The sequence below is a fragment of the Coccinella septempunctata genome, chromosome 2 (assembly GCF_907165205.1).
Source record: "Coccinella septempunctata chromosome 2, icCocSept1.1, whole genome shotgun sequence".
NCBI lineage: Eukaryota > Metazoa > Arthropoda > Insecta > Coleoptera > Coccinellidae > Coccinella > Coccinella septempunctata.
This window is the reverse complement of record NC_058190.1, coordinates 8,080,263-8,103,525: the sequence shown is the minus strand read 5'-3', so window position 1 is coordinate 8,103,525 and position 23,263 is coordinate 8,080,263. Positions and strand designations below refer to the sequence as shown.

The 23,263-nt window shown below is 34.4% G+C and overlaps 1 protein-coding gene across 1 annotated transcript in view; it reads right to left on the bottom strand.

The window, feature by feature from the left end:
* LOC123306577 (ETS-like protein pointed) overlaps nt 1–13,069 on the bottom strand; it is a 292,945-nt gene extending 279,876 nt beyond the window's left edge. The window contains exon 1 of the mRNA XM_044888632.1: nt 12,751–13,069. Within this exon, the coding sequence (XP_044744567.1) occupies nt 12,751–12,753 (3 nt within the window). The 5' untranslated portion in view covers nt 12,754–13,069. The remainder of the gene's footprint in view (nt 1–12,750) is intronic.
* Between the last annotated feature and the right edge of the window lie 10,194 nt (nt 13,070–23,263).

The window sequence follows — 23,263 nt, the reverse complement described above, 5'->3', positions numbered from 1 at the left end:
TCCTCAATTTTAATGAATTATTGGTACAAGATTATTTACATTTTTTCCACATTGATTTATTATTGCAAATCACCATCTGAAACTATAGAAATTCGATCATGACAAAATTTTTTTCGATACTATAAGATTCAAATTTACATTAATAGAAAAGTAATACAGCTCAAGTCTGCTGAAAAATTGTTTCATCATTGCGTTAACATAAATAGTGACTGGTGTCCCATAGGGCATAGTTCAAACTTTTGAAGTTTGGAGACCTACATGAATCGATTAAAAAAAATAAATAAATAAATGAAAAACAGGCCATCAAAGCCGGTTAGCTTGCTAAAAATAACAGTAATCGATTCTATATGGTTCTATAGGAAAGTAAAATAGTGCAAGCAAAAAAATAACTGCGAGTGCCTAGCAGATATTCCCTTATTCAATCACTTAAAAATCAGAACGGTAAATTTAGAAATCGTATCAAAAATTCAAAGAGTATATAACATAACATACAGGGTTGAGCATAAGTCTTGAATGAAATTAATATTTCTTCAGCTAATAACTCAACGAAAACGCTGAAACCCGCCAACTGATTTAAAATTACCCTTATTTTCTGTCAATACGCTGTGTTTTTCTTCAACCCTTGAGCTGTAACCCCTCCAAAACTTTTCAAATGGAAATATTCATTAATAATGTTAGATCAGAAATATTGGTTTTCAAATTTCTGACATTATTATTCCTGATAAATTGAAAAGTTTAGTTTTGTCGATAAAAGTAACTTGACATATTTTGTAGAATTTGCCGAGCTCTACAAAACTTTCATCAGAACTCTTCTGAGATCTGAGAAGTTTTGCCAAAGGAAATATTTTAAAATTTTTGAGCTGATTTTATTGCTCATAAATTGAAAAGTTTTGTTTTTTTGATTAAAGTCTAATAGCCGAGCGCTATTCAGAACTGAAATACGAGGATGTATTGATATATCTAATTAGCCTAGGCCAGTTCCATGCATAAAAAAATATTGCGTTACCCTAGCATCGAACAATAACTCATTAGAAGTGTCGGTGTGAAGTTTGAGGTCACAATAAATTAAGAGAAAGAATATGTCCACCGAAATTGTGGAAATCGAAAAATTGGAGTATCGAGCCATCATCAAGTATCTGTATTTAAAAGGGTTAAGAGGTAAGCAGATTTACGAAGATATGCTCTTGGTGATCAATGTCCTTCGTATGCGACCGTGAAAAATTGAACTGCAAGCTTCAAAAGAGGTCAATTTTCCATTGAAAATGATGACCGATCGGGAAGGTCAGTTTCTGTGTCAGTTCCCGAAAATATCGATGCAGTTCATGACATGATTTTATCAGACCGTCGAATAGGGCTGAAACGGATATCTGAAATCCTGAATATTTTATACCATCGCGTTCATCATATAGTTCACGTCAATCTGTGCATGAGAAAAAGTGCTGCAAAATGGATTCCCAAATGTTTGAATGTTGACCAAAAGCGTGCAAGGGTAGAAGCATCGCGTTCTATCTGTGCTCGATTTGAAAACGATGTAGACTTCTTAAACCGAATTGTTACTATATATGAGACTTGGGTACATTTCTACGATCCAGAAACAAAGCAACAATCGATGGAATGGCTACACTCTGGTTCTCCAAGACCTAAGAAGTTTCGTGTCCAAAAATCTGCTGGAAAAGTTCTTGCTTCAGTTTTTTTGTGATTGCCATTTAGTAATCATGATTGATTTAATGGATAAGGGTAGAACAATAACCGGAGATTACTATTCGACATTACTGACCACTCTACAGGAAAAAAATAAAGAGAAAAGAAGTGGAAAGCTATCCAAAGGTGTTTTTGCAGGACAACGCCTCTGAACACAAATCTCATGTTGCCATGAAAAAAATTCGTGATTTGAGGTTTGAATTACAAGAACGACCCCTTTATTCACCAGATTCGTTGAGTAATATATGTTAAGTAATAAAATATTTTGAGATTTTGTTTGGTTCTATAGTAGGCTAAGAATTTCTCAATATATCCTAGTATATCTTTTTTTCTCAAAATAAAATTTTTCTAAAGAGTCAAAAACCTATGTTCTATTTTTTTTTTCGTAGATATTTTTCTTGAAATGATCAAGAACTCTAGAACTCTTTCTTTTTCAACGAAAAATGTTACCTGAACTCGTTTTTAGCGCCACCAATTTGTTTTTTTCATTTGAATCTACAATTTGCCGAAACTATTCAAAATTTGTATCAGGAACTACAGAACTCCTTTAAATCTACCCAGAAATTCAAAAAAAAATATAGAATTTTTCGAAAAAATCGCCGTCAACTTCACATGAGTATTGAGAAACTATTAATTTAGTTTGTTTTACTTTTGTTTTTCTTCTGTTTACCAAAAAATTAAAAAGAACAAAGATTAAATTGGGATTCCATTTTCCCTTTGATCCGTGGTATATGTTTCCATTTGAAAAACGCAAATTAGATGTGATTACAAAGAGGTTGAAAAAGAATACTCAACTTTTTCGCCAGAAAATGAGGATAATTAAAAATCAGTTGACGGGTTCAGCGTTTTCATTTTGAGTTATTGGTTGAACAAATACATATACATATCATTTAATTCCAGATTTATGCCCAACCCTGTATGTGTTGGCTATAATTCTCGCGGATGACGTTCACCAAACAAGACGAAGTCAAGTTGGGTATGTAAATAATCCGAAATAATCAAATATCAAAATAATCAACCGAAAAATTTTAAATTTTTTCAATATCCAAATGTACTAAATCTCATTTTCTTAGGTGATCGAATGTGTTTCTGAATGGAGCGGAGCTTATTATGTCAAAGTGGAAAATTTATAAACCGTAAACTCATTTTATACCCATTCCCTCGATGTGTATCGCTAAATTATCGCTCTGAAAGTGTCTCGTCCGTCTTAAAATCATCGTTGGAACATTTTTATCCCGACAAAATGTAATTCAACACTCCTGGGACGACCGCAGCAGGTTTTATCAACCAGTTTATCGTCATGTTATTGTTTTACATCAAGATTGGATAAGTACATCGAGGTAAGGAGACTCATACGGGGTTTGTTGATACAGAGTGTCTATTCGGACACGTCACCCGTTGTACCTAATCACATGATCGTTTTTCCAAAACTATTCTAAACTATCAATTTTTTTACGTGAAGGCACGTGTTATGATGACGATTTCACTTTCTTAACTTTATCGTACCTATGCAGTCCTATGCATTAAATTGACAACGTTTTGAGTGACACATCATTTGTAAGGCATTTTCAATATGTCTGCGGCCTTGAACGTGTTTTGATTCGATCGGACACAATAAAACTATATGGAAAAATTATTGGCCAATAATACATATATGTACCCACATAGATCTCTAGTTTCTTGAAAGAAATTAAATTAATAGTTTTTTCAACTGAGTATTAACTGAACATTGAAACGATGAAACAGTTGAGCTTCAATTGTACTAATTTTTTGGCAATATTTTCTCCAAACCCTTAGTCGCAACCTTACCCAACAGCTCACAAAAAATCATTTTTATTTTTATTTCATTCTCGTCATTATCGGGAACTTGAACAAAATGCTATCAAAAAATACATACATACATTAAAATAAAGACTATGGTGAGATTCGTTTCTGGGTGGGGTTGCTGCTAAGGGGTTGATAAAAATATTAAATTTTATTATCAAAGAATGGGTACAATTGAAACTCAATTAACGCGTGTCAGCGTTTCAATTTCCAGTTATTGGTTGAGAAACTATTTGTTTTTTTCTCGAGAGAGTTTTGTATTTCTTCTGATAACCACAAAATAAAAAAAAATTATGGAGGAGTTACAGTTTCCGTGAGCTTTCAAACGCATATTGTATATGTTTTCATATACAGTGCGCGTCAAAATTATGGAACAAATAATTATAAGAAAAATATTTGGCAACAAAATCCTGAAACAGGTCAATTTTTGTTTCACTTCCACCAAATTTTTATGCATTTTTGAAGATTTTTTGTTCCACCCTGTGCCATCCCCATCAACCCTCTAAATTTTTTTAATAGGGAAAGTGGCTCATGTGGTACTTTTTTTGGCAAGCTCTTTGTATCTTCTCTACAGGCGTGAGGAAATTTTCAAGAAAAATTTTTTTGGAAAAGTTAGTTAGTCAAAAGAGGTTTTCAGTATGTGTTGTCATATGGCTCATTTACTTTGAGACGATGGTACCTGATGAAATTTGTCACCGAATGAAAGTCGACCGACTATTACAGTTTTTTTCATGCACAACTTTCAACCCCTTTCAACCCCCTCACGTGAAAAATTAGAATGTGTGAAACACTGCGATTCAGTTATGATCCTAAATGAGTAAGTTATTAGAACGTTTCTACTGAAGTTGAAACTTTTCGATGAAATGATTCAATTCAAAGAAAGATTTCTGATGACATTTCATCAATGTTATGAATGTGTTACTAGGTAGAACCATGTAGAGATTTTGAATTCGAAGTAATAAAATTGTTTTTCATGCATGAACAAAAGTGTGATGGTCGACTTTCATTCGGTGACAAATTTCATCAGGTACCATCGTCTCAAAGTAAATGAGCCATGTCAAAGTGCACCTACTGAAAACCTCTTTGAACTAACTAATTTAAAAAAAAAATTTCTTGAAAATTTCTGCACGCGTGTAAAGAAGACACAAAGACCTTGCCAAAAAAGTACCACATTACCCAGTTTCCCTATTCAAAAGTTTTAGAGGGTTGATGGGGATGGCACAGGGTGCAACAAAAATCCTTCAAAAATGCATAAAAATTTGGTAAAGATGAAATAAAAATTGACCTGTTTCAGGATTTTGTTGCCAAATATTTTTCTTCTGAGAAAATGAATTTGTTCCATAATTTTGACGCGCACTGTATGTACCAAGGGGTTGTAGATAAACACTCAATTTATTGCCAACAAATGTGGATGATTAAAAATCATTTGACGTCAGCACTTTCATTCTGACTTATTGATTGAAGGATTATTTATTTTATTTCAAATTTATCATTCTGTGATCATAATCTGCATCTTATGTAGGTACTTTAAATGAGTCGAATTATGAATTGATGGAAATGTATCTATACAATGACTCTCGTATTACCGAATAATCTCACCGTGACATACCAATTGATCAATTCAAAAGGGGAATAAAATTATATCATGTTACTTGGTGTGCCCTAAGCTAATTCTATTTAATGTATGTCTCACACTTCAGATATTTCGTGAATTATCATGTTCCTATGTAAGTAGGTCGTTAGAATTTCTGCTCACCAAATGAAATTCACACAGGTATTATCATGTTATTTCATTATTTGATTTTTTGGTTGGAGCAAAACGATCATTGATTAATGTATTGCTGAGTGCTCAAACTATGAAAGTACTCCTGATGACATTTTCACAGCTTGAGATCTAGGACATGTGGATTTCAGGATAACGCTCAAAAGTTAGCTGAGAGATACTTTTTTCCATAGAATCTAATAACAAAGTTTATTAGTAAGGACAGATAAAAGTTTACATTAAGTTCCACTACATATTTAACCCACAAACAATAAAACCAGATACCACGAAGGAGTATTAAAAATACTTCGTGTGTGTGGTATTGTATCGACATAGCCGAGAAGTTGTAATAAATTGGTAGGGTATAAGTCAAAACCAATGAGTGTCATAAATTGGTTCCATAAACCTGAAAGTCTTCGGTATCTAATATTCATCATTCACAGACGTACTTCAAACTTCTTATTTTCTGTTTGCTATGTTATGAATTTCCTCCCTTGGAAGAAGGAATATCCATCTTCGACCATATAGAATCTTTAACCATTACAAAAACTCTGGAAATATTCCAGTTTTCAGCATTTTGAAAGGAAAATGGAATGAAAGATGTTTCTCAACCGAGCTTCTGCAACTGACCACAACCATGAGCCCGAAAACCGGGAAAGAACTCCAACAGAGCTTAATCCTTTTGATATCTGAGATATCTGGAATGAGTGAATGTTCCTCTAGAGAGGAGTGTGAAATCTGGAAAGCTAATGCCATAATAATAAAGGGCCTATGTTTTCTTTTCTATGAAGAGCAAACATGAAGCTATTTTACTTTTTCAACAATTCTATGAAAAACAAATAAGAGAAAAATTCTGAAATACCAACAAGACACGAGAAGAGACAAATACTTTACAGAAATAATACTCCTTACTATTCTGACAAACCAAGTTTTGTCAAATGTTTCTTGAAATCATTCACAGAATAACTATCGAATAGGTAGATACTGAAAGCTATTGTATCGAGCATTGTATACATATATTGACATCACAAAACGTGAAGGATGGTCGATCTAAACCTAGGCAACATAAGATTATTCCTTCAGCTCACAGACACATCATATGCATATCTTCCACTATAAGCTTATCACACAGATGTGGAATCAAGCGGTAGAAATTGCATGTGAGATATCATTATATTAAGTACATGTAGATCATTATAGCAAAACACCTATACATTTCGAAATGCAAGTTGCAAGAATGCATTGTCGAACAAAAAAGTCAAATAATAACAAGTGAAGAAATTAGGATCATATCGAGCGAAGATTAGCCATGATGTTACTTTGCGACATGGACAAATTAAAATACTTCTCTCTGAATGAATGAAGAACCTCATTAGGTGTCCTTGCCCTATTCAGTAGCCAATTATTATTAAAATTTCATTATTGTGGGTTTCGATTATACATTATATTAAGAGGAGTTTATACCACAGGAAATACTTCCAGAATGTGGGGTGTTGCCGGAACACTTGATCGATAAGTAAAAGTTACAGATATTTCCATATTTCCACTTTCGTAGAAAAGATGGCAGCACTTGAGGAACGGCTTTTTTCAATTTCACCAGGATACGAATTGTAGCCAACGGCGAGACTTTTCGAGAAATTTCTTCATGTGGAAAAGCATAGAAGAGATAATTGCACCTCGGAAAGTTAATAACATGAATGAATATTTGTTCTTCAATGAAAAAAAATTAATTTTTTTTTCGTTTGACGAATAAGAAAGTTTCTGACTTTTCGAGGTGACGAACCGATTGAATTGAATTATAATGAAAACCCCATATAAATTAGTGGTTTCTGACGTAAGGTATTCTTTGTCTCTTTTTGAACTGACCATTGAAACGTTATAGACCCCTCTAGACCCCTTTTAAGGACGGAATTTTGTCCGCTTTCTCAACAAACATTGTTTATCACAAAACTACAAACTAATGGGTCGACGCTAATCTTCTCTCGATCCAGTGATACTGTCGTAACTTGTTTTTATTTAACTTTTTTGTTCGACAAAAAATGTCAAAGAAATTACCACTTGCCATTCCATTTTCAAATTCCCTCAGTTTCGAATTAGTTGATGTTTGTTAAATATATTTTTAACTACAAGAATTCGATATTTGGTAAACATGTGTAACTTGATATACCATAACAAATTAGGATTGCTATTTAAGAAAATTATCGATGTCGTCATATCACGAATTTGGGACAAGCTGTATAACATTTTCTTTCATCAAAAAGTGCGCGATTTAATACTGATCACCTCTTCGAGTATATTCACAACAACAAACTGTCTTTGATTTAATGAATTTATTCCAAGTTATAGACTCTCACTGTATGTGGATTTTTACAGCCATAAATTCGATTATTTTTGTTTTAACTGGGATAGCAGATAAGTTATTTCCGTTTCTTCTGCACACATTCTTAGATTCCACAACTCAAGCGACTAGATTTTAAATGTGGCAACTGAAGAGCGGGATAGAAAATCCGCAATAATGAAAAACAATTCACTCCCAACTTTATGAATCCCTCTTTTTCCCAATTCACAATTTTATGACCTTGAAATGAAATGTTTGAAGTATCGAACTGGATTGAAGACACTGATGTAAGAATTTTGTTTTATTCAGTAGGAAACTTTGCATTTGAAATGTGACCAGAACGAAAACAACGAGTCACATTGTATTCCGCCAATATGAAGAAGACTGATCATTTGTTTGCATTATTTTCGAATAAGGAGATTCCCTTATCAATTTATCAGCGGTTCACATTAACAAAGGTTGCTTAGTAAATAGTGAGTGATGACATACATTCTGATTCGAAGACCCTACGACTTCCAAAGAAATATATATTCCTGAACGTATTATTTACCCAATGACCTAAGTCTGAAGATAACCAATAGCGGTTTTTTAGCAAGAAAAAAACATAACTTTTCTAGTAAGTATATGATCCGGGAAAATCCCGTATTTTTCAGTTCCTAGATTTCATATTTAAGTAAGATTTGTTTATATCTGTCAACACCCACTTATACCTTGGAAGCTTTGATGAATGATTATTTCTTTATGTGTGAACATAATGGTGAATACAAACTTGTCAGATTCATTCTCAGAATTCGTCTTTTTTGAAAGCCCAAATTTTCAGCAATAGGTGCAAAACTTTAAAACTTCGGAAATTTCAAGAATAAATTCATTATAAGCCTTCGTTGCTTCTCTTTCATTTCTCATTGATTGGAAGAAATTTGCTGTTCGAAATGCCAGAATGAGCGTTTCACTCTATTTCGTCGATTGTAAATTTGAAATACCACACAATAAAATACAGTGTGAGAACACACGAAGACGTAATATCAAATTTTTGTCCATATTCTTGAAAAATGGTGTTCAAATTTATTTTTTATTCAGATTATTTTTTTCAATCTTCATCACAAAATTAGTTATCAGTTATCTAAAAACCTAACAACTCATTTTTCGTCTCTTTCTACTGGTGCCTCTATTTCGTGAAGTATCAGTGATATCGAAAAACAAATGTTACATATACACTTTTGCACGTAGATTGCAGTGGCGAAGTCAAAGATTTTTTCAGTACGCCACTTCAGTGATATAGTGATAACTTTTGTTTCTTTGAATATAAACTCTGTATTATTCTAAAATATTCCAGTCCCATATTTTTTTCTGGTTCAGGATATACAACATACGTCGTGTCTCTGATTGTTCTTCCAATAAAAAACTCAAAAACTAGTTCGGTCTAGTTGGCAGGTCATTTCATTGATAATATGATAATGAACTTTATGCTCCTAAATTATGTCAGGTTATTAAATCACACGGGCTTTTACAACTCAAAAAGGTGCTTCAAATAATTAGATAATTCATTTTTTCCGTTTACTCGATAGATATTTACTTTTGTATGTTGTCTTCTTTTTTTTTATCTATTTGTGAATTTGTTGCGAAATAATGATACAAATATGTACAAATTTAGTGACATGACTATTTTCTGTAACTTTGTTCTTATGAATACTGTTTAGGATGTAAAAACCTAGTTTAGTTTGTCAATGCCTCGGTCAATGCAATAAAATGAAGAGAAAAACATTCTAATAATAATCATATGCTCCATACTTTGCTTCAGATGACCTATAAACTATATTGAATTTGTTGAACTATTTTACTTTTTGCGATCCACATACCATCCAGGGTTTTGTTTTGATTGGCAGAAAAAACAGAATGTTAGTGGAGTTAGTGGAACTGGTATATTTTATATTTTTATACACCTTTTGAACCTTGATGATTTTGTAGGTAGCAGAACTTGTTACCTGAGGAAACACAATAAGTATATTAACAAAAATAGTAAATTATTTGACGATTTTCCAAGAACTTCTTGTAATTTCGACAACATTTTTATAACTCAGGCGAGGTTCAAATTTTTTGTCATACTCAATTATATAGCTTCATTTATGTAAATAAGGAAGCAAAAAGAGAGATCATATACATGCCTTAATGTACTTGTCGAACAAACAAATGTTATTTTCGACTCTTTTAGAGTTCATTAACTCGTTCCAAATTAATAACATCTGCATTATATCCGAATCGATTCTGCGAAAACGGGTGGACCTATCAAGTGAATTCGAAAAATTCTCGCATTACTTTGGTAGCAGTGCAGACAAGGAATGCTCGTATTGTTATATTTCCCACATTAACTGGATGGTTCGGATTTCTCTGAGAAGTCTCTTCTCCAAGTCTGCATTTTCAAGTTGGTGGAAAAAATTTATTTTTATTATATTTCCCTTATATGGAATAATTCAGAACAATGAATTGGTCTGCTCACAGATTGCTGTTTCCCAACCCTCTAAATCAGGTGATTTTTCCGAGGATTTTCCTCTCTTAGCTGTTCCACTTGGTACTTACGAAATTAGTAATATATACCGAAAAAATAACTTGTTGAGCTGAATTCTGAACTAAGAAGTTTAACTTTGGAAACATATATTTCCACTCCCATCACATATAAGTTGACGTTTTATTGTACAACTTTCAACAACAGTCGAAATCTTGGTCAGTTGATAGATGGTTGGGTGTCAGATGATATACTCTATTTGTGTACTTGCTAGAACTTTTTTATTTTTTAATTTACAGGTTGAGTCTTCGACTTCTGCTAGCTTGACGGTTAAGCTAGCAGAAACTTAAAAAAAAACTCATTCAAGGAAAATCCGAAGTAGGTTCAAATGAGAGCCTAAAATTATGATATTATCAGATTTCTTCTAAATGTTCTATTAGCTTCGGGGTTCTGCTAGCTTAACGTTAAGCTAGCAGAACCCCTAATTTCTCCAAAAATTGGAGAACAAATTTTTTTTATTGGGATAATAAATTGGCCTAAAATTATGGCCGCAAAAAATCCAAAATTCGAAAGTGGTTCTGCTAGCTTAATGGGGGTCATATACACGGTGTCCCTACGGAAATTTGACCCTCCCAAGAACTCAGAAACGAAAAATCAGGTCGACTTCTGATTTGAGGGGAAAGAATTTCCATCATGAGTTTGTTCCCCAAAAAAAAAAACACCCCCAGGAAGGTGGCATCAACCCCCAACATTTTTTGAATAAGGAATAGATGTCGAGTGTTGGTCAGTTTGAAAGTTATTCATGTACCTATTTAGTTGTATGTTCAGTATGCTCACTTAAAATTTTCAAAGTCGGTCAAAAGGTGATTGAACAGACAGTTGAACCGCCCAATCTCAAGAACCTAAGATTTTTGAAGAATCCAAAAATCATTTTCAAGTTCTGTATTAGAGAAAAAGATTTCTTCGAAGATATTATTCAGAAAAAAACACCGGAGGGTGGCAACAATCCCCATCATGTGGTTTAAAAAGCTTTTTAACTGAAACACATCCGCCATCTCTTTCTTATTTAAAAAAATGGGGTGTGGTCCAACCCTTAGGTGGAAAAATACTTTTTTTTATTAATTCCAGAGAATATATAATACTAGCTGACCCGACAAACCTAGTTTTGCCATTTAAATTATTTCTAGGGTAGATAATAATAACTTCTGATCGAAAATTTTAAATTTTCGATTTACTCGATATAACTTAACTTTTTGTCCAAATGTCGAAAACCTATAAGTACTCTATGATTGCTCGATTGGTCGTAAGAAAAAGGAATGCCTTTTTTTCTGTTCTGTACAATTTTTTCAGGAATATTTTGCTATATAAACCTTGCCCTAACAATAATAAACACAACAAAAAAAGAATTGTCCAATATGGTGCGATCGTTTGAACAATAAAGCATTTTGAAGTAAACCATAGATCCTCTTTTATTAATATATAGATAATGTTGAAGATGACATTATGTCTACACCTTAAATTGATAGTTTTCGAATTATTTACACCTTTGTTGTCTCTTTAAGAAAGAAAAGGAAACCAGTATTCATTGTTGACTGTTTTATGTAAATACGCATCGATGATAATCGAAAAGTGGGACGTTTCAAATTGTATGCAACACTTATTTCATAACAAAAGCGATTCAATCTTCATCCTTTCCCAACTAAATGCTATTCTGTATAACCCATCAGTTAGTTCTCCGAAATGATTGAACTATTTCCGAGACTATTTCAATCGAATATAAAAATGTATAGAATACTTCGCAAGTAACTATCAACATTCCCCTAGGCTCAAGAAATTTACGACTAGGACGTCACTGAGCACTCTGAGCAGATACATCCCTTGTATCGATGTGCAGGTACCAGTACCAGGTACCTATTTAGGGCGAGATCACAGTCACCCACGTTTTGCATGAACTTGCCAAACCTGCGGTGTTCAATTCCTTATCGTTTGCACCTTGATATTACCCTCAAGTGAATTCAAAAGCCATTCAGTGCTGCCGATATTATTTTGTTAGCTGGATAATCTCAATATATTCAAATATAGGAATCAACAATTCCTCACTATTAATTTTCGAGATAGCTCGCAAGGAAAGGGGTTATAGAATGAATTAAATCTTTATCAGTGATTTATACAGAAATAATAACAATGAATGAAATTTTCAATTAGTTTATCGCGAACGTTGAATGAGCTTTCATTATCACTAATCGTTTTTTATACTCATATTACGCCTGCAAAATCACGGTGCCAAATGTGAATTGCTGACTCTGATGAAACAATAACATAATCACGATGCGAAGAGATTGCTGTCGCTGCATATTCAGAAAAAAAGAAGGTACTTTTTATTCGATTCATCTCCAGTACCAAACGGCAATCCTCAATAATTCACGTTTTCAAGACCGTTTAGTTAACTTTAAACCTGATTCTTGTCAATCTGGTGTTCGAGACATTCGCGTATCTACCGATGAATGAATGTTTGTATACTATTCAAAAATATACATAGGATATCAACACATTATTCTAGCGGCGACAAGGATATAATAATAACAACAAAACCTAACCCTATTTCTATTTTATTCGAATTCTTACCATTTTTCAATGGACTATCAGAACCTCGCACGCGGATGAATTCCCAAGTGAAATCTCACTTTTTTCGCGGAAAACTATTGCACTTTATCACACAAAAATCCAAGCTGAATACACAGCACAAACACATTAGTACAAGGGCACAACAAACGAGAACAGTCACTGTCAAATCCCCAACTTAACACAAGGCGCACAATACTTAAAACAGATGTAGACCGTCTGCGTGCGATAGAGATAGCAGACGATGCTGAACTTAAGAGATAACTATGAATGAAACGGTTGGGGTGGGGTAAGTAGCGTTTCAGTTGGCTAAGCAACATTAATTTGCTTGACTCCGTGCCTTAAATTCGAGATTAAGAATCAGTGAATTGATATTGAACTTGTACATAGTAGACGCAACTCTTTTTATCGCTGAGATAATCGTTTACCGTGCTCTGAGAATATTCCGATAACAATAGCTATCTTTGTGCCGTGAAAAATTTGCTATTTCTAGATTTTCAATTGAGTAACGTTTTTGTTGCTAACGGTGCAAGTTGTACTGATCATTCCAGTGATATCAGAGTGTTTTCAGAAGACTGTGGTATTGAATAAGAATAAAAAACAATATTCACTTGCATATTTCATTTCTTTATTAGATGAGAACATGATATTTAAAAAAGTGCATTCTAATAGTGCTAGAGCTTAAAAAACTAAAGCAGCATTTTTAGTATTACCACATGCAATGCAATAAAAATTACAGTGACTCCATATAATAAAACTTCACTTCATTTCATTTCCCACAGTGTGTTTAACAAATTGTTACATGAAATGAAACAGTGTCCAAAGAATGATAGAAAGTTGCTACAAATTCCTCTCAATTTCGTCCATCGAATATGGTTCTAAATACAGTTGTTCCTTATATGTATATGTGCCTTTTAAAAATCCTCGTGGATGTCATGTTCTTAATTCTTGGGGGAGGTTATTAAAATACTTCATGCATCTGTACTCTAGCTGTTGTTGAGTTGTTGTCACGTTGCATTTAGGATAATTGTAGTTGTGAATTATTGTAGTATATGAATGACAACTTTTGAATTGATCGAACAAAGGTTTATTTTTATGAAGAAAAAGCAAGCATTCTATAGAACTATAGAACCAAACAAAATTAAATGTCAAAGTTTGTTATTACTCAACATATTCTCCTCTTAATTGGATACATTTATTACAGGGAACCTGCAACTTCTCTAGACCTTTCGAAAAAAATGTTTCTTCTTGCTCTACAAACCAGACCTCCACAGCTTTTATAACCTCCTCATTGGAAGAAAATTTACGACCTTTTAAACTTTTTTTCAGTTGAGGAAAGAGATGATAGTCGGATGTAGCCAAATCTGGTGAATAAAGGGGGTGTTCTAGTAATTCAAAACCTAAATCACGATTCTTTGCATGGCAACATGAGATTTGTGTGCATTGCCGTTATCCTGCAAAAACAAAATACCTCTGGATAGCTTTTCGCGTCTCTTCTCTTTAATTTTTTTCCGTAGAGTGGTCAGTAATGTCGAATAGTAATCTCCAGAAGTTTTTCAACGAATCAGGAATGAAAAATTAGGCGATATTGGTGGTATCATATCTTATTTTGATGATATACTTGTTTTTGGAAAAACAATCGAGAAACCTAATGATAATCTGAAAAAAGTCCTCTATCGCATAAAAGAGAGTGGTTTGACTTTAAATAGAGAAAAGTCCAAGTTTTGTGTAAAAAATTTGTGACTCCTTGGTCACGAAATTAGTGAGAATGGTATATCTTCAGATCAAAACAAAACATGTGCAATTCTTGAAATTAAACTCCCAGCAAATAGAAAAGAATTACAATGTTTTCTGGGAATGATAGTGTATCTTTCAAAATTCATCCCAAATTTGTCTCAACAAACTGGCTCATTACGGAAGTTGTTGAGTGATAAAATTGAGTGGCAATGGACTAGTCAAGAAAATCGTTTTTTCAATTGATTGAAAGATTTCAGTTTCCTCTGCCACGACCTTTTCTTATTGCGATCCTTCAAAGTAGACAACTCTATCAGTGGATGCCAGTCCATACGGCTTAGGAGCAACTATAAGTCAGAATAATAAGACTATTGAGTTTGCCTCTGTATCCCTCACTCCAACTAAACAGAGATATAACCATATTGACAAAGAACTGCTTGCAATAGTACTTGGATATGAAAGGTTTCATTACTATTTGTATGGTTGTAATTTCACAATAGAAACTGAATTGTTGGGATGAATTTTGAAAGATACACTATCATTCCCAAAAAACGTTGTAATTCTTTTCTATTTGCTGGGGGTTTCATTTCAAGAATTGCACGTGTTTTGTTTTAATCTGGAGATATACTTCTCACTATTTAAAGTCAAACCACTCTCTTTTATGCGATAGAGGACTTTTTTCGGATTATCATTATGTTCCTCGATTGTTTTTCCAAAAACAAGTAGGTATATCATCAAAATAACATAGGATACCACCAATATCGCCTAATATTTTATTCATGATTCGTTGAAAAACTTTTGGATCAAGCGAGATTCCTTATATGGCATACGCAAATAACGATACTTTCCAAAAATGGTTGTAATTGTTAATTCGTCGAGTAAAGTCAAATATTTTGCACCTGTCAATTGTGAAAATAAATAATCTTGGGTATACGAATCTGGTATAATTCTCGTTTGATATATTTGTTTAAATGTCTTGGATCCATACAAATACGAATATCTCCATTGGGTTTTGGCACAACTACAATAGGCTGAACCCAGTCCGTTGGTTCTGTAACAGGAACTATATTTTTTTCATCAACCAATTGTTTGAATTTAGCTTTAATTTTTTCTCGCAGTGCTATAGGAATTTTTCTAGGACTTACACTAGGAAGCGCATTATCCTTCAGAGTTATTGTACATTCCTTATTTACTCTTCCTATACCAGTTAAAAGCGATTTGAAATTATTAAAAATTTCCTGTAGGTCCGTATTATTAATAATATTTACATTTTTGTTGTGGATTATTTCCAAATCATACAAGGCGGAAAGTCCTAATATCGAGCATTGTGTTCTTGAGTCCAGAACTTAGAAAAGTAATGATTTATTTTTGTTCTTGAAACTGCAGATAGATTTGTCCTATCACATTAATTTTTCGACCTGAATATGAAGATAGATTTAAACAACTTTTCGTTAGATCATCAATATTGATTTTTAGTTTTTCGAAATCCTCGAAGTTCAAAATGTTTACCTGAATTCTTGTGTCAATTTTCACGCTTATATTATGACCGTGAGCTATTATTTTTTCGTACCATTCGAGAGCATTTACACCTGAATCAGAAACAGACCAAACGATATGATCAGAACATTCAGAACTATTCTCAAAAGCATTATTATCTTCATCACTATCAGAGCTTTATATTATTTCATGAACATTTGCTCCATAGCGGCAAAATTTACGATCGTGTCCCTTTTTTTTTACAAAAACTGCATATTCTGTAAAAAGCTGGGCATTTATCTCTATCATGCTGTTGGCCACATCTTGAACATTTAAATTGGGTGTTTTCAACTGTTTTCACCTTATGATTGAACGAGTTTATCTTGAGAACCTTCATTTTCATAATGTTGAGCACCGCTGTATGAAGGTCTTTCATTTTGTGAATATCTTCGATACCTCTATGAACTATCACTCGAATGCCATTTTTCAACTTCATGTTATGAAACAACGGGCAAATTATAATTGTTCCAACCGAATGTAATCAGTTCTGATCATAACCTGTTATATTTTTTTATAATTATTCGTCTTCTCAGCAGACCCCTGAGAAGCTACAAATTTGGTTAAAACCTGATATTCTATTGAAATCTGAAAGTGTTCAACAAAACCAGAAAGCATGCTACAGCATGCTAATGCTTGATGCTGGGTGCAGCAACACCCAGATCAAGGATTAGACACCTGTTTGTTTGGTAAATTATTGTTCGCATAATTTTATACCAACAATTTACAAAACAAACAGGTGTCTATCCCAATGAGAAAAGAATTCATATAAATGACCAGAAAGATGATAGCATCATTGCATAATGATTTTATTGGCACCTAAATTCAAAAATAAAGGTTGTTGATTGAAAGTTCCCAATAACATGATTTTCATACATTACAACATTCACAGTTTGTCCATTGAACGTGAAGGAGTTATAAATTTAATTCAACACTCCTTTCCTCATAAATCAAACCGTCTTTATTTCAAATCCGCAAGCTTCACTGATTATATGGATGAAAAATAATGACTAATAATTAACAGAATTAGGAGAGATTTTCTAAGCAATATTTATTTCTTCAAATTTGAATTACGAAGCATGTTTAAGAATGTACCTATTTTTGGAAAAAATACATTTTGAATGTTTTTTCTCCCTATACTTTATTGGGTACTGAGTTGAGAACAGAAACAATACCACTACTCAGGAGAGTTTCGTACTCACACACTGACTGACTTGTTAATTTCAGATCGAGTGATAAGATAATTTGAGAAGAGCAAGTATTTATCTTGAAACGTGGGAATTGTATAAAAAAAGAAGTGAATTTTTGTTGAAATTACTCCTTCATTTAACACACTATTTGTAATTACAAATCAGCAGAAGATTTTCACGTCATTGTCTGATGAAAGAATTCTGAGAGACTTTGAAATGTTATACACAATTATTCAATGCATAATTATAGTAATTTATAGGAATCATTCAATATTATTTTATACATAATATCGTTTAAAAAAATTGTTTTTGATATGTTTTATAACTTCTACAAAGGTGCTAGAGCACCAATTTTAATCCAATAACAATTTTGTATTTCTTCCGGTATTTCCTCCGGTGTCTTTTGTATGCGAAAGAAAATGAAAATCATATCACAAAACTCACAACATTTCATAGTTATAACACCAGAAATTTTAGAATTATGTCTTTACCCAAGCACAGAACTGCTAAGTTTGAAATGTCACCCTTGTATATGAGTATGAAGCTTTTTAATCACCTTCCAAGTGGTGTACAGTCGCTTAGTCTCAAGGAATTTAGGAAAGCAATTAAAGATACACTTTATGTAAAATGTTATTACACTGTCGGTGAATACTTTTCCGACAGATTGTAAATGTTCAATCATTATATATTTTGACTTGTCCTATGCATGTATAATGTCTTACAGGATGAATAAATTTATTATGACTTTAGCCTTGCGGCTTTCACACTCCTCTCCAGAGGAAAATTCACTTATCCCAGATATCTCAGATATCAAAAGGATTAAGCTCTGTTGGAGCCCTTTCCAGGTTTTCGGGCTCGTGGTGGTGGTCGGGTCCGGGTCGCTTCTCGCCTCCCTGCTGTAGGTTGGATTCCTGCTCCACCCGCACTTCCTGTCGAAGCAGACGGTGTTCCTCTGCATTCCCCATGTACTTGCGTACAGTTCTCGCTGTTCCGAGCAGTACCGCCTTCTGCATGACTCTATAGATATTTTCGTCCAACTGAAGTTTCCTCAAGTTCTCTAGTAGTTTCTTCGGTATCAGGCCTGTAGATGATATGACAATAGGGATGGTCTTGACATCTTTCAGCTTCCACTGTTTCCTGGTTTGCTCCTCGAGATCTCTGTACTTTGAAATTTTTTCAGTGTGCCTGTTTGAATTTCGAGTTTGTTGGTGCGATTTGGCATACGTGCGGTCGTTCTTCTCGAATCAACTTTTTTGCCATATGTTTATTTTTTTTTTTCCTCCGATGAACAAATACACAGACAGTATTAATCAAGCAGCCTTAGACTATACGTCGTCGTCGCTTTCGATTGCCTAATTTATAAAGTGAGTTCAATTTTGTGCCTTCAGTCGCATCTCATTAATTTTTGCCCAAGTCGGCATCGTTCGCTTTGAACCTCAAAAACAATAAAAGTTTGGGAACATTTGTTAACACTGTAACTTGAAGTGCGGGTTAGCGAAAACTACAAGCAAGACAAGAGCTCAGCACATCCAGGATCCGTCGAAAGGGCCCTTTCCTCCAGAGACGGAAGACCCGCCGCTACAAGAAGATTAAGAAGAATAGGAGTGCTCCGGATTTCTCCGTAAGATTAATTTCGAAGTGATCTTTATTTTGAAATCTGACTTTCTACTAAAATTTACGCCAAGAATTGATACAGTCCATTCTCTCACCAACAATTCTATCGATTTCAAACATTTGGTCCTTACGAGCCGTATTCAAATTTGGCTCTGGTTATTTTTTTGTTCTCTTTTGGAGCACGAATTTGTCGGAAAGAAGTAAAACTCTTCACTGCTGTAGTGCGAAAACCATAAACTTCAGTAAATTTCGCGTTGTACATGAATTATCATTCATTGCCGGTGTAATTTATTCAAATATAGCATCAAAAATTGAAAATTTATTGAACCATCCATTTCTTGAAATTTTCCACATTGTGAACTCCATTTTATGTCAAAAAAAAGTATCGTTTGAATATTCTGCGATTGACTGTATTCTGCATCTGCGCAACATCTGACATCTTTCACGTTCAGGCGCTTATTGTTGCCACTTCGATCATAACTTGCTCTGGTGTTTATTTACATTTTTCCTAACACAGATTTCGCTATCAAGATGGACAAACTTAAAAAGTATCAGACTCTAAGAAAAACGGCGCAATCGGATATTGGCATGATTTATTCATTGGCAAGTCGTGTTAAGACTGATAAAAGTATAAAAACTTTATTTAAAGTGCGCTGCTCAGAAATAGAACAGATTCGGGAAGATTTCATGAAAAATCATAATAACATTCTATCTATTCTTCTGACAGAAAGCGACGCTGATCTTGATAAAGAAGAAACGATTCGTGAAGGATTTTTAAATGAATTCTTCGTCATAAAGAGTGTTTACGCTGACTTATTTGAAACGGACAATGGTGACGGTGTACAGTCTGGAATGAATTCAACAATGTATTCGCCTAAAATAGCTAACTCGAATATTCAGTTGCCGAAGCTTGAATTGAAAAAATTTCATGGAGAATATAAATCATTTCCTGGTTTTATAGATTTATTTGATGCACTTGTTCATAACAACCTTGCTCTCAGTGCAATCGAAAAATTTAACTATTTGATAAGCTCTTTGGATGGTTCTCCACTGAATCTGGTAAGAACTCTGCCGTTAACCTCTGATAATTATATAATTGCGTATGAAACTCTGGTGAAAAGATATTCAAATTCTCGTTTACGTGCACAAGCTCTTTGGAATGAATTGGACTCCGCACCAAGGGTTAACTCCGATAATGTTAAGAATTTGCGAAAATTATTAGACACATATACAGAGAACATAGCTGCTTTAAAACAAATGATGTTTCCAACCGAAAGTTGGGATTTTCTGCTTTTCATGATGCTTCTCAAACGATTAGATACACCAATCATAACCAGATTTGAAATAGAACACGGATCATCTGATATACCACGATTTGATGAATTGATGAAATTTCTAGACCGTCATTGCTCAACTTTAGACACTCTTAGTTTTTCTCCAAGCTTTACTACAAACAAACAAACTCACTGCGATCCTTATAAGAAACCTGAAAAATCTTTTTCGAATAATAATGTTAAGAACACACGTACTTCTGCTTTTCATGCCAATTCCTCGCCTATAAAGTGTTTATTCTGTAAAGAAAACCATACTATTTATCGATGCAATTTATTCAGAACAAAGTCACACGCTGATAAATACAGTTTTTGTCGATCGTCGCATCTTTGCTTCAATTGCTTGAATTCATCTCACGATGCTCGTTCATGCCCGTCCGCATATAAATGTAAGAAATGCTCATCAAAGACTCATCATACCCTACTTCATGTAGATAAATCTTCTCAAATTGAAACTCCTGATAATTCTTCTAATGTCAACAATGCCAGCAGTCAGCCTTCAACATCGACTGCTCAACCTGCATCATCAACCTTGTCAGCAAGCACTTCATGCTTTCTGGGTACACGAGAACAATCGAAATCGAAATGTGTGCTTCTATCCACTGCATGGATAGACATATTAGATTCTCGGGGTAATTTTCAAAAATTCCGTTGCCTACTAGATTCGGGAAGTATGACTTCATTCATTTCAAGTAAAGCTGTTAATCGCTTGGGTTTAACAAGAGATAATTTTGCTGTTGAGATTCAAGGGTTGAATCAGATGAAATCGTGCTACAGTAACGGTAGAGTAGTGATTTATATGAAGCCAGTAGATAAAGAGCATCCAGTTCTTCACACTGATGCTATCATTCTTAACAAAATATGTGGTAGTTTACCGACTCGTCAGATTTCTATTGAATCATGGTCTCATATCGAAAATATTCCATTAGCTGATCATGATTTTAATAAACCGGGTAACATCGACGTTCTGATCGGCGCTGATTTATTCTCTAAAGTTCATTTAAATGGAAAAATCACTGGCAATAATAATGAGCCTGACGCTCTAAATACAATATTTGGATATGTGCTAATGGGAAGCGTTGAAGTTCCCAATGTTTCAATTTCTTCTTTTTTCACTCAAATGTCTGATTCAGTAGGTGTTGAGGGGGTTTTGCGGTCATTTTGGAACATAGAAGAGGTTCCTTCAATAACGATGTCATCGCCTGAGGATGATATTTGTGAGAACCACTTCAAAGCAAATCATTATCGGGACGATACAGGACGATATACTGTATCACTTCCTTTTCGAGAGTCAAATCCAGTTTTTCCGGGAATGCGAGATTTGGCTCTCAATCAGTTTTTATCTTTGGAGAGGCGATTATTGAAAAATCCAAAAATTTACGGTCAATATGTAGAATTCATGCGAGAATATTTAGACCAGAATCACATGGAGCTTGTTTCAGCCGAGGAAGTTTTTGACGATGCTTATTACATACCTCATCATTGCGTTCTTAAGCCATCTAGTGAAACTACTAAATTGAGGGTCGTGTTCAATGCGTCCGCCAAATTGCCAGGTAATAAATCTCTGAATGATTGTCTTTATACTGGACCAAAATTGCAACAAGACGTCGCTACTCTTTTGATCAATTTTCGACTTCATACTTTCGTAGTATGTTCGGATATCAAGAATATGTATCGGATGATTTTGATAAATCCTTCTGACAGAAAATATCAACGGATATTATGGCGCTTTTCGCCAACTGAAACCGTCCGTGATTACACATTAGTAACCGTTGTTTATGGTATCTCTTCCTCGCCATTTTTAGCTCTCCGCGTTTTGAAACAACTAGCTGCTGATGAAGGACAGTGCTTTCCTTTAGCTTCAGATATCATTGAACACGCTTCGTACGTTGATGATTTCATTGGTGGTGCTGCCACTTTTGAAGAAGCCCAGTCATTAATTACAGAGCTTATCGCCCTGTTGACGCGTGGTGGTTTCGAACTCCGAAAGTGGTCCAGTAATGAACCGCGGTTACTTGCTGATTTGCCTAGGTCGCACCTTTCCTCGACTTCATTGTCATTTGATTCCGATCAGGGATGTACCTCTTACAAGGTTCTGGGTTTAAACTGGAACCCCAGGACGGATTGTTTTCATTTTTGTTTTAATTCACTCTCTGAACGATCTTGCTCGAAAAGAACAATGTTATCGACTTTAGCACGGATTTATGATCCGCTCGGTTTTTTGACGCCAGTGACGTTCCTCGCAAAGTATTTAATACAACGCCTCTGGGCTCTAAAGATAGGTTGGGATGATATTCCTGATCAGGAAATTTTTAGAATTTGGAATCAATTTTCAACAGAACTGCACTGTCTATCCAATTTGAAAATTGCTCGTTTACTCTTTACTCCTAACTCATCGGAGTATGAATTACACGGCTTTTGCGACGCGAGCGAAAAGGGCTATGCTTGTGTGTTGTATGTGCGATACTTAAATGCTAACGGTGAATATCGGACTCAATTTCTTTGTGGAAAATCTAAAGTAGCTCCTCTTAAGAAAATAACGATTCCTAGGCTGGAATTATGTGGGGCTGTTCTATTGTCAAAACTTTTGCGCTTTTCTTTAAAATCGTTTCGCGAAAAGATTAAGTTTGTCCGAATTCGCGCTTGGTGTGACTCTCAAATTGTGTTGCAATGGATTCAAAGCCCTCCACATCGATTTAAAACGTTCGTCGCTAATCGAGTGTCTTACATTCAGGAAAGAATACCCTCTGAAAATTGGTCATATGTAGCATCGCGTCATAACGCTGCGGATATTGCCTCTCGCGGTGTCCTCCCTTCTGAATTAGCCCAGGATCATAACTGGTTCCATGGCTCGGAAATATTGCGATTTTCTGATGGTATTGATGATAATGCAATTTTATCCACTTGTTCGTTACCTCCTGAAGAAAACCGAAAACATACCTTTTTCGTTGAGACACACGATGATCATATTATTGATAATCTCTTAGATAGATTTTCGTCTCTTTCGTCGCTGCAGCGAATCATAGCCTATTCCCTACGTTTTTTATTTAATGCACGCAATCCACTCAAGAAACGAGTTGGGCCTCTCCTGTCATTCGAACTTTACGAGTCTTT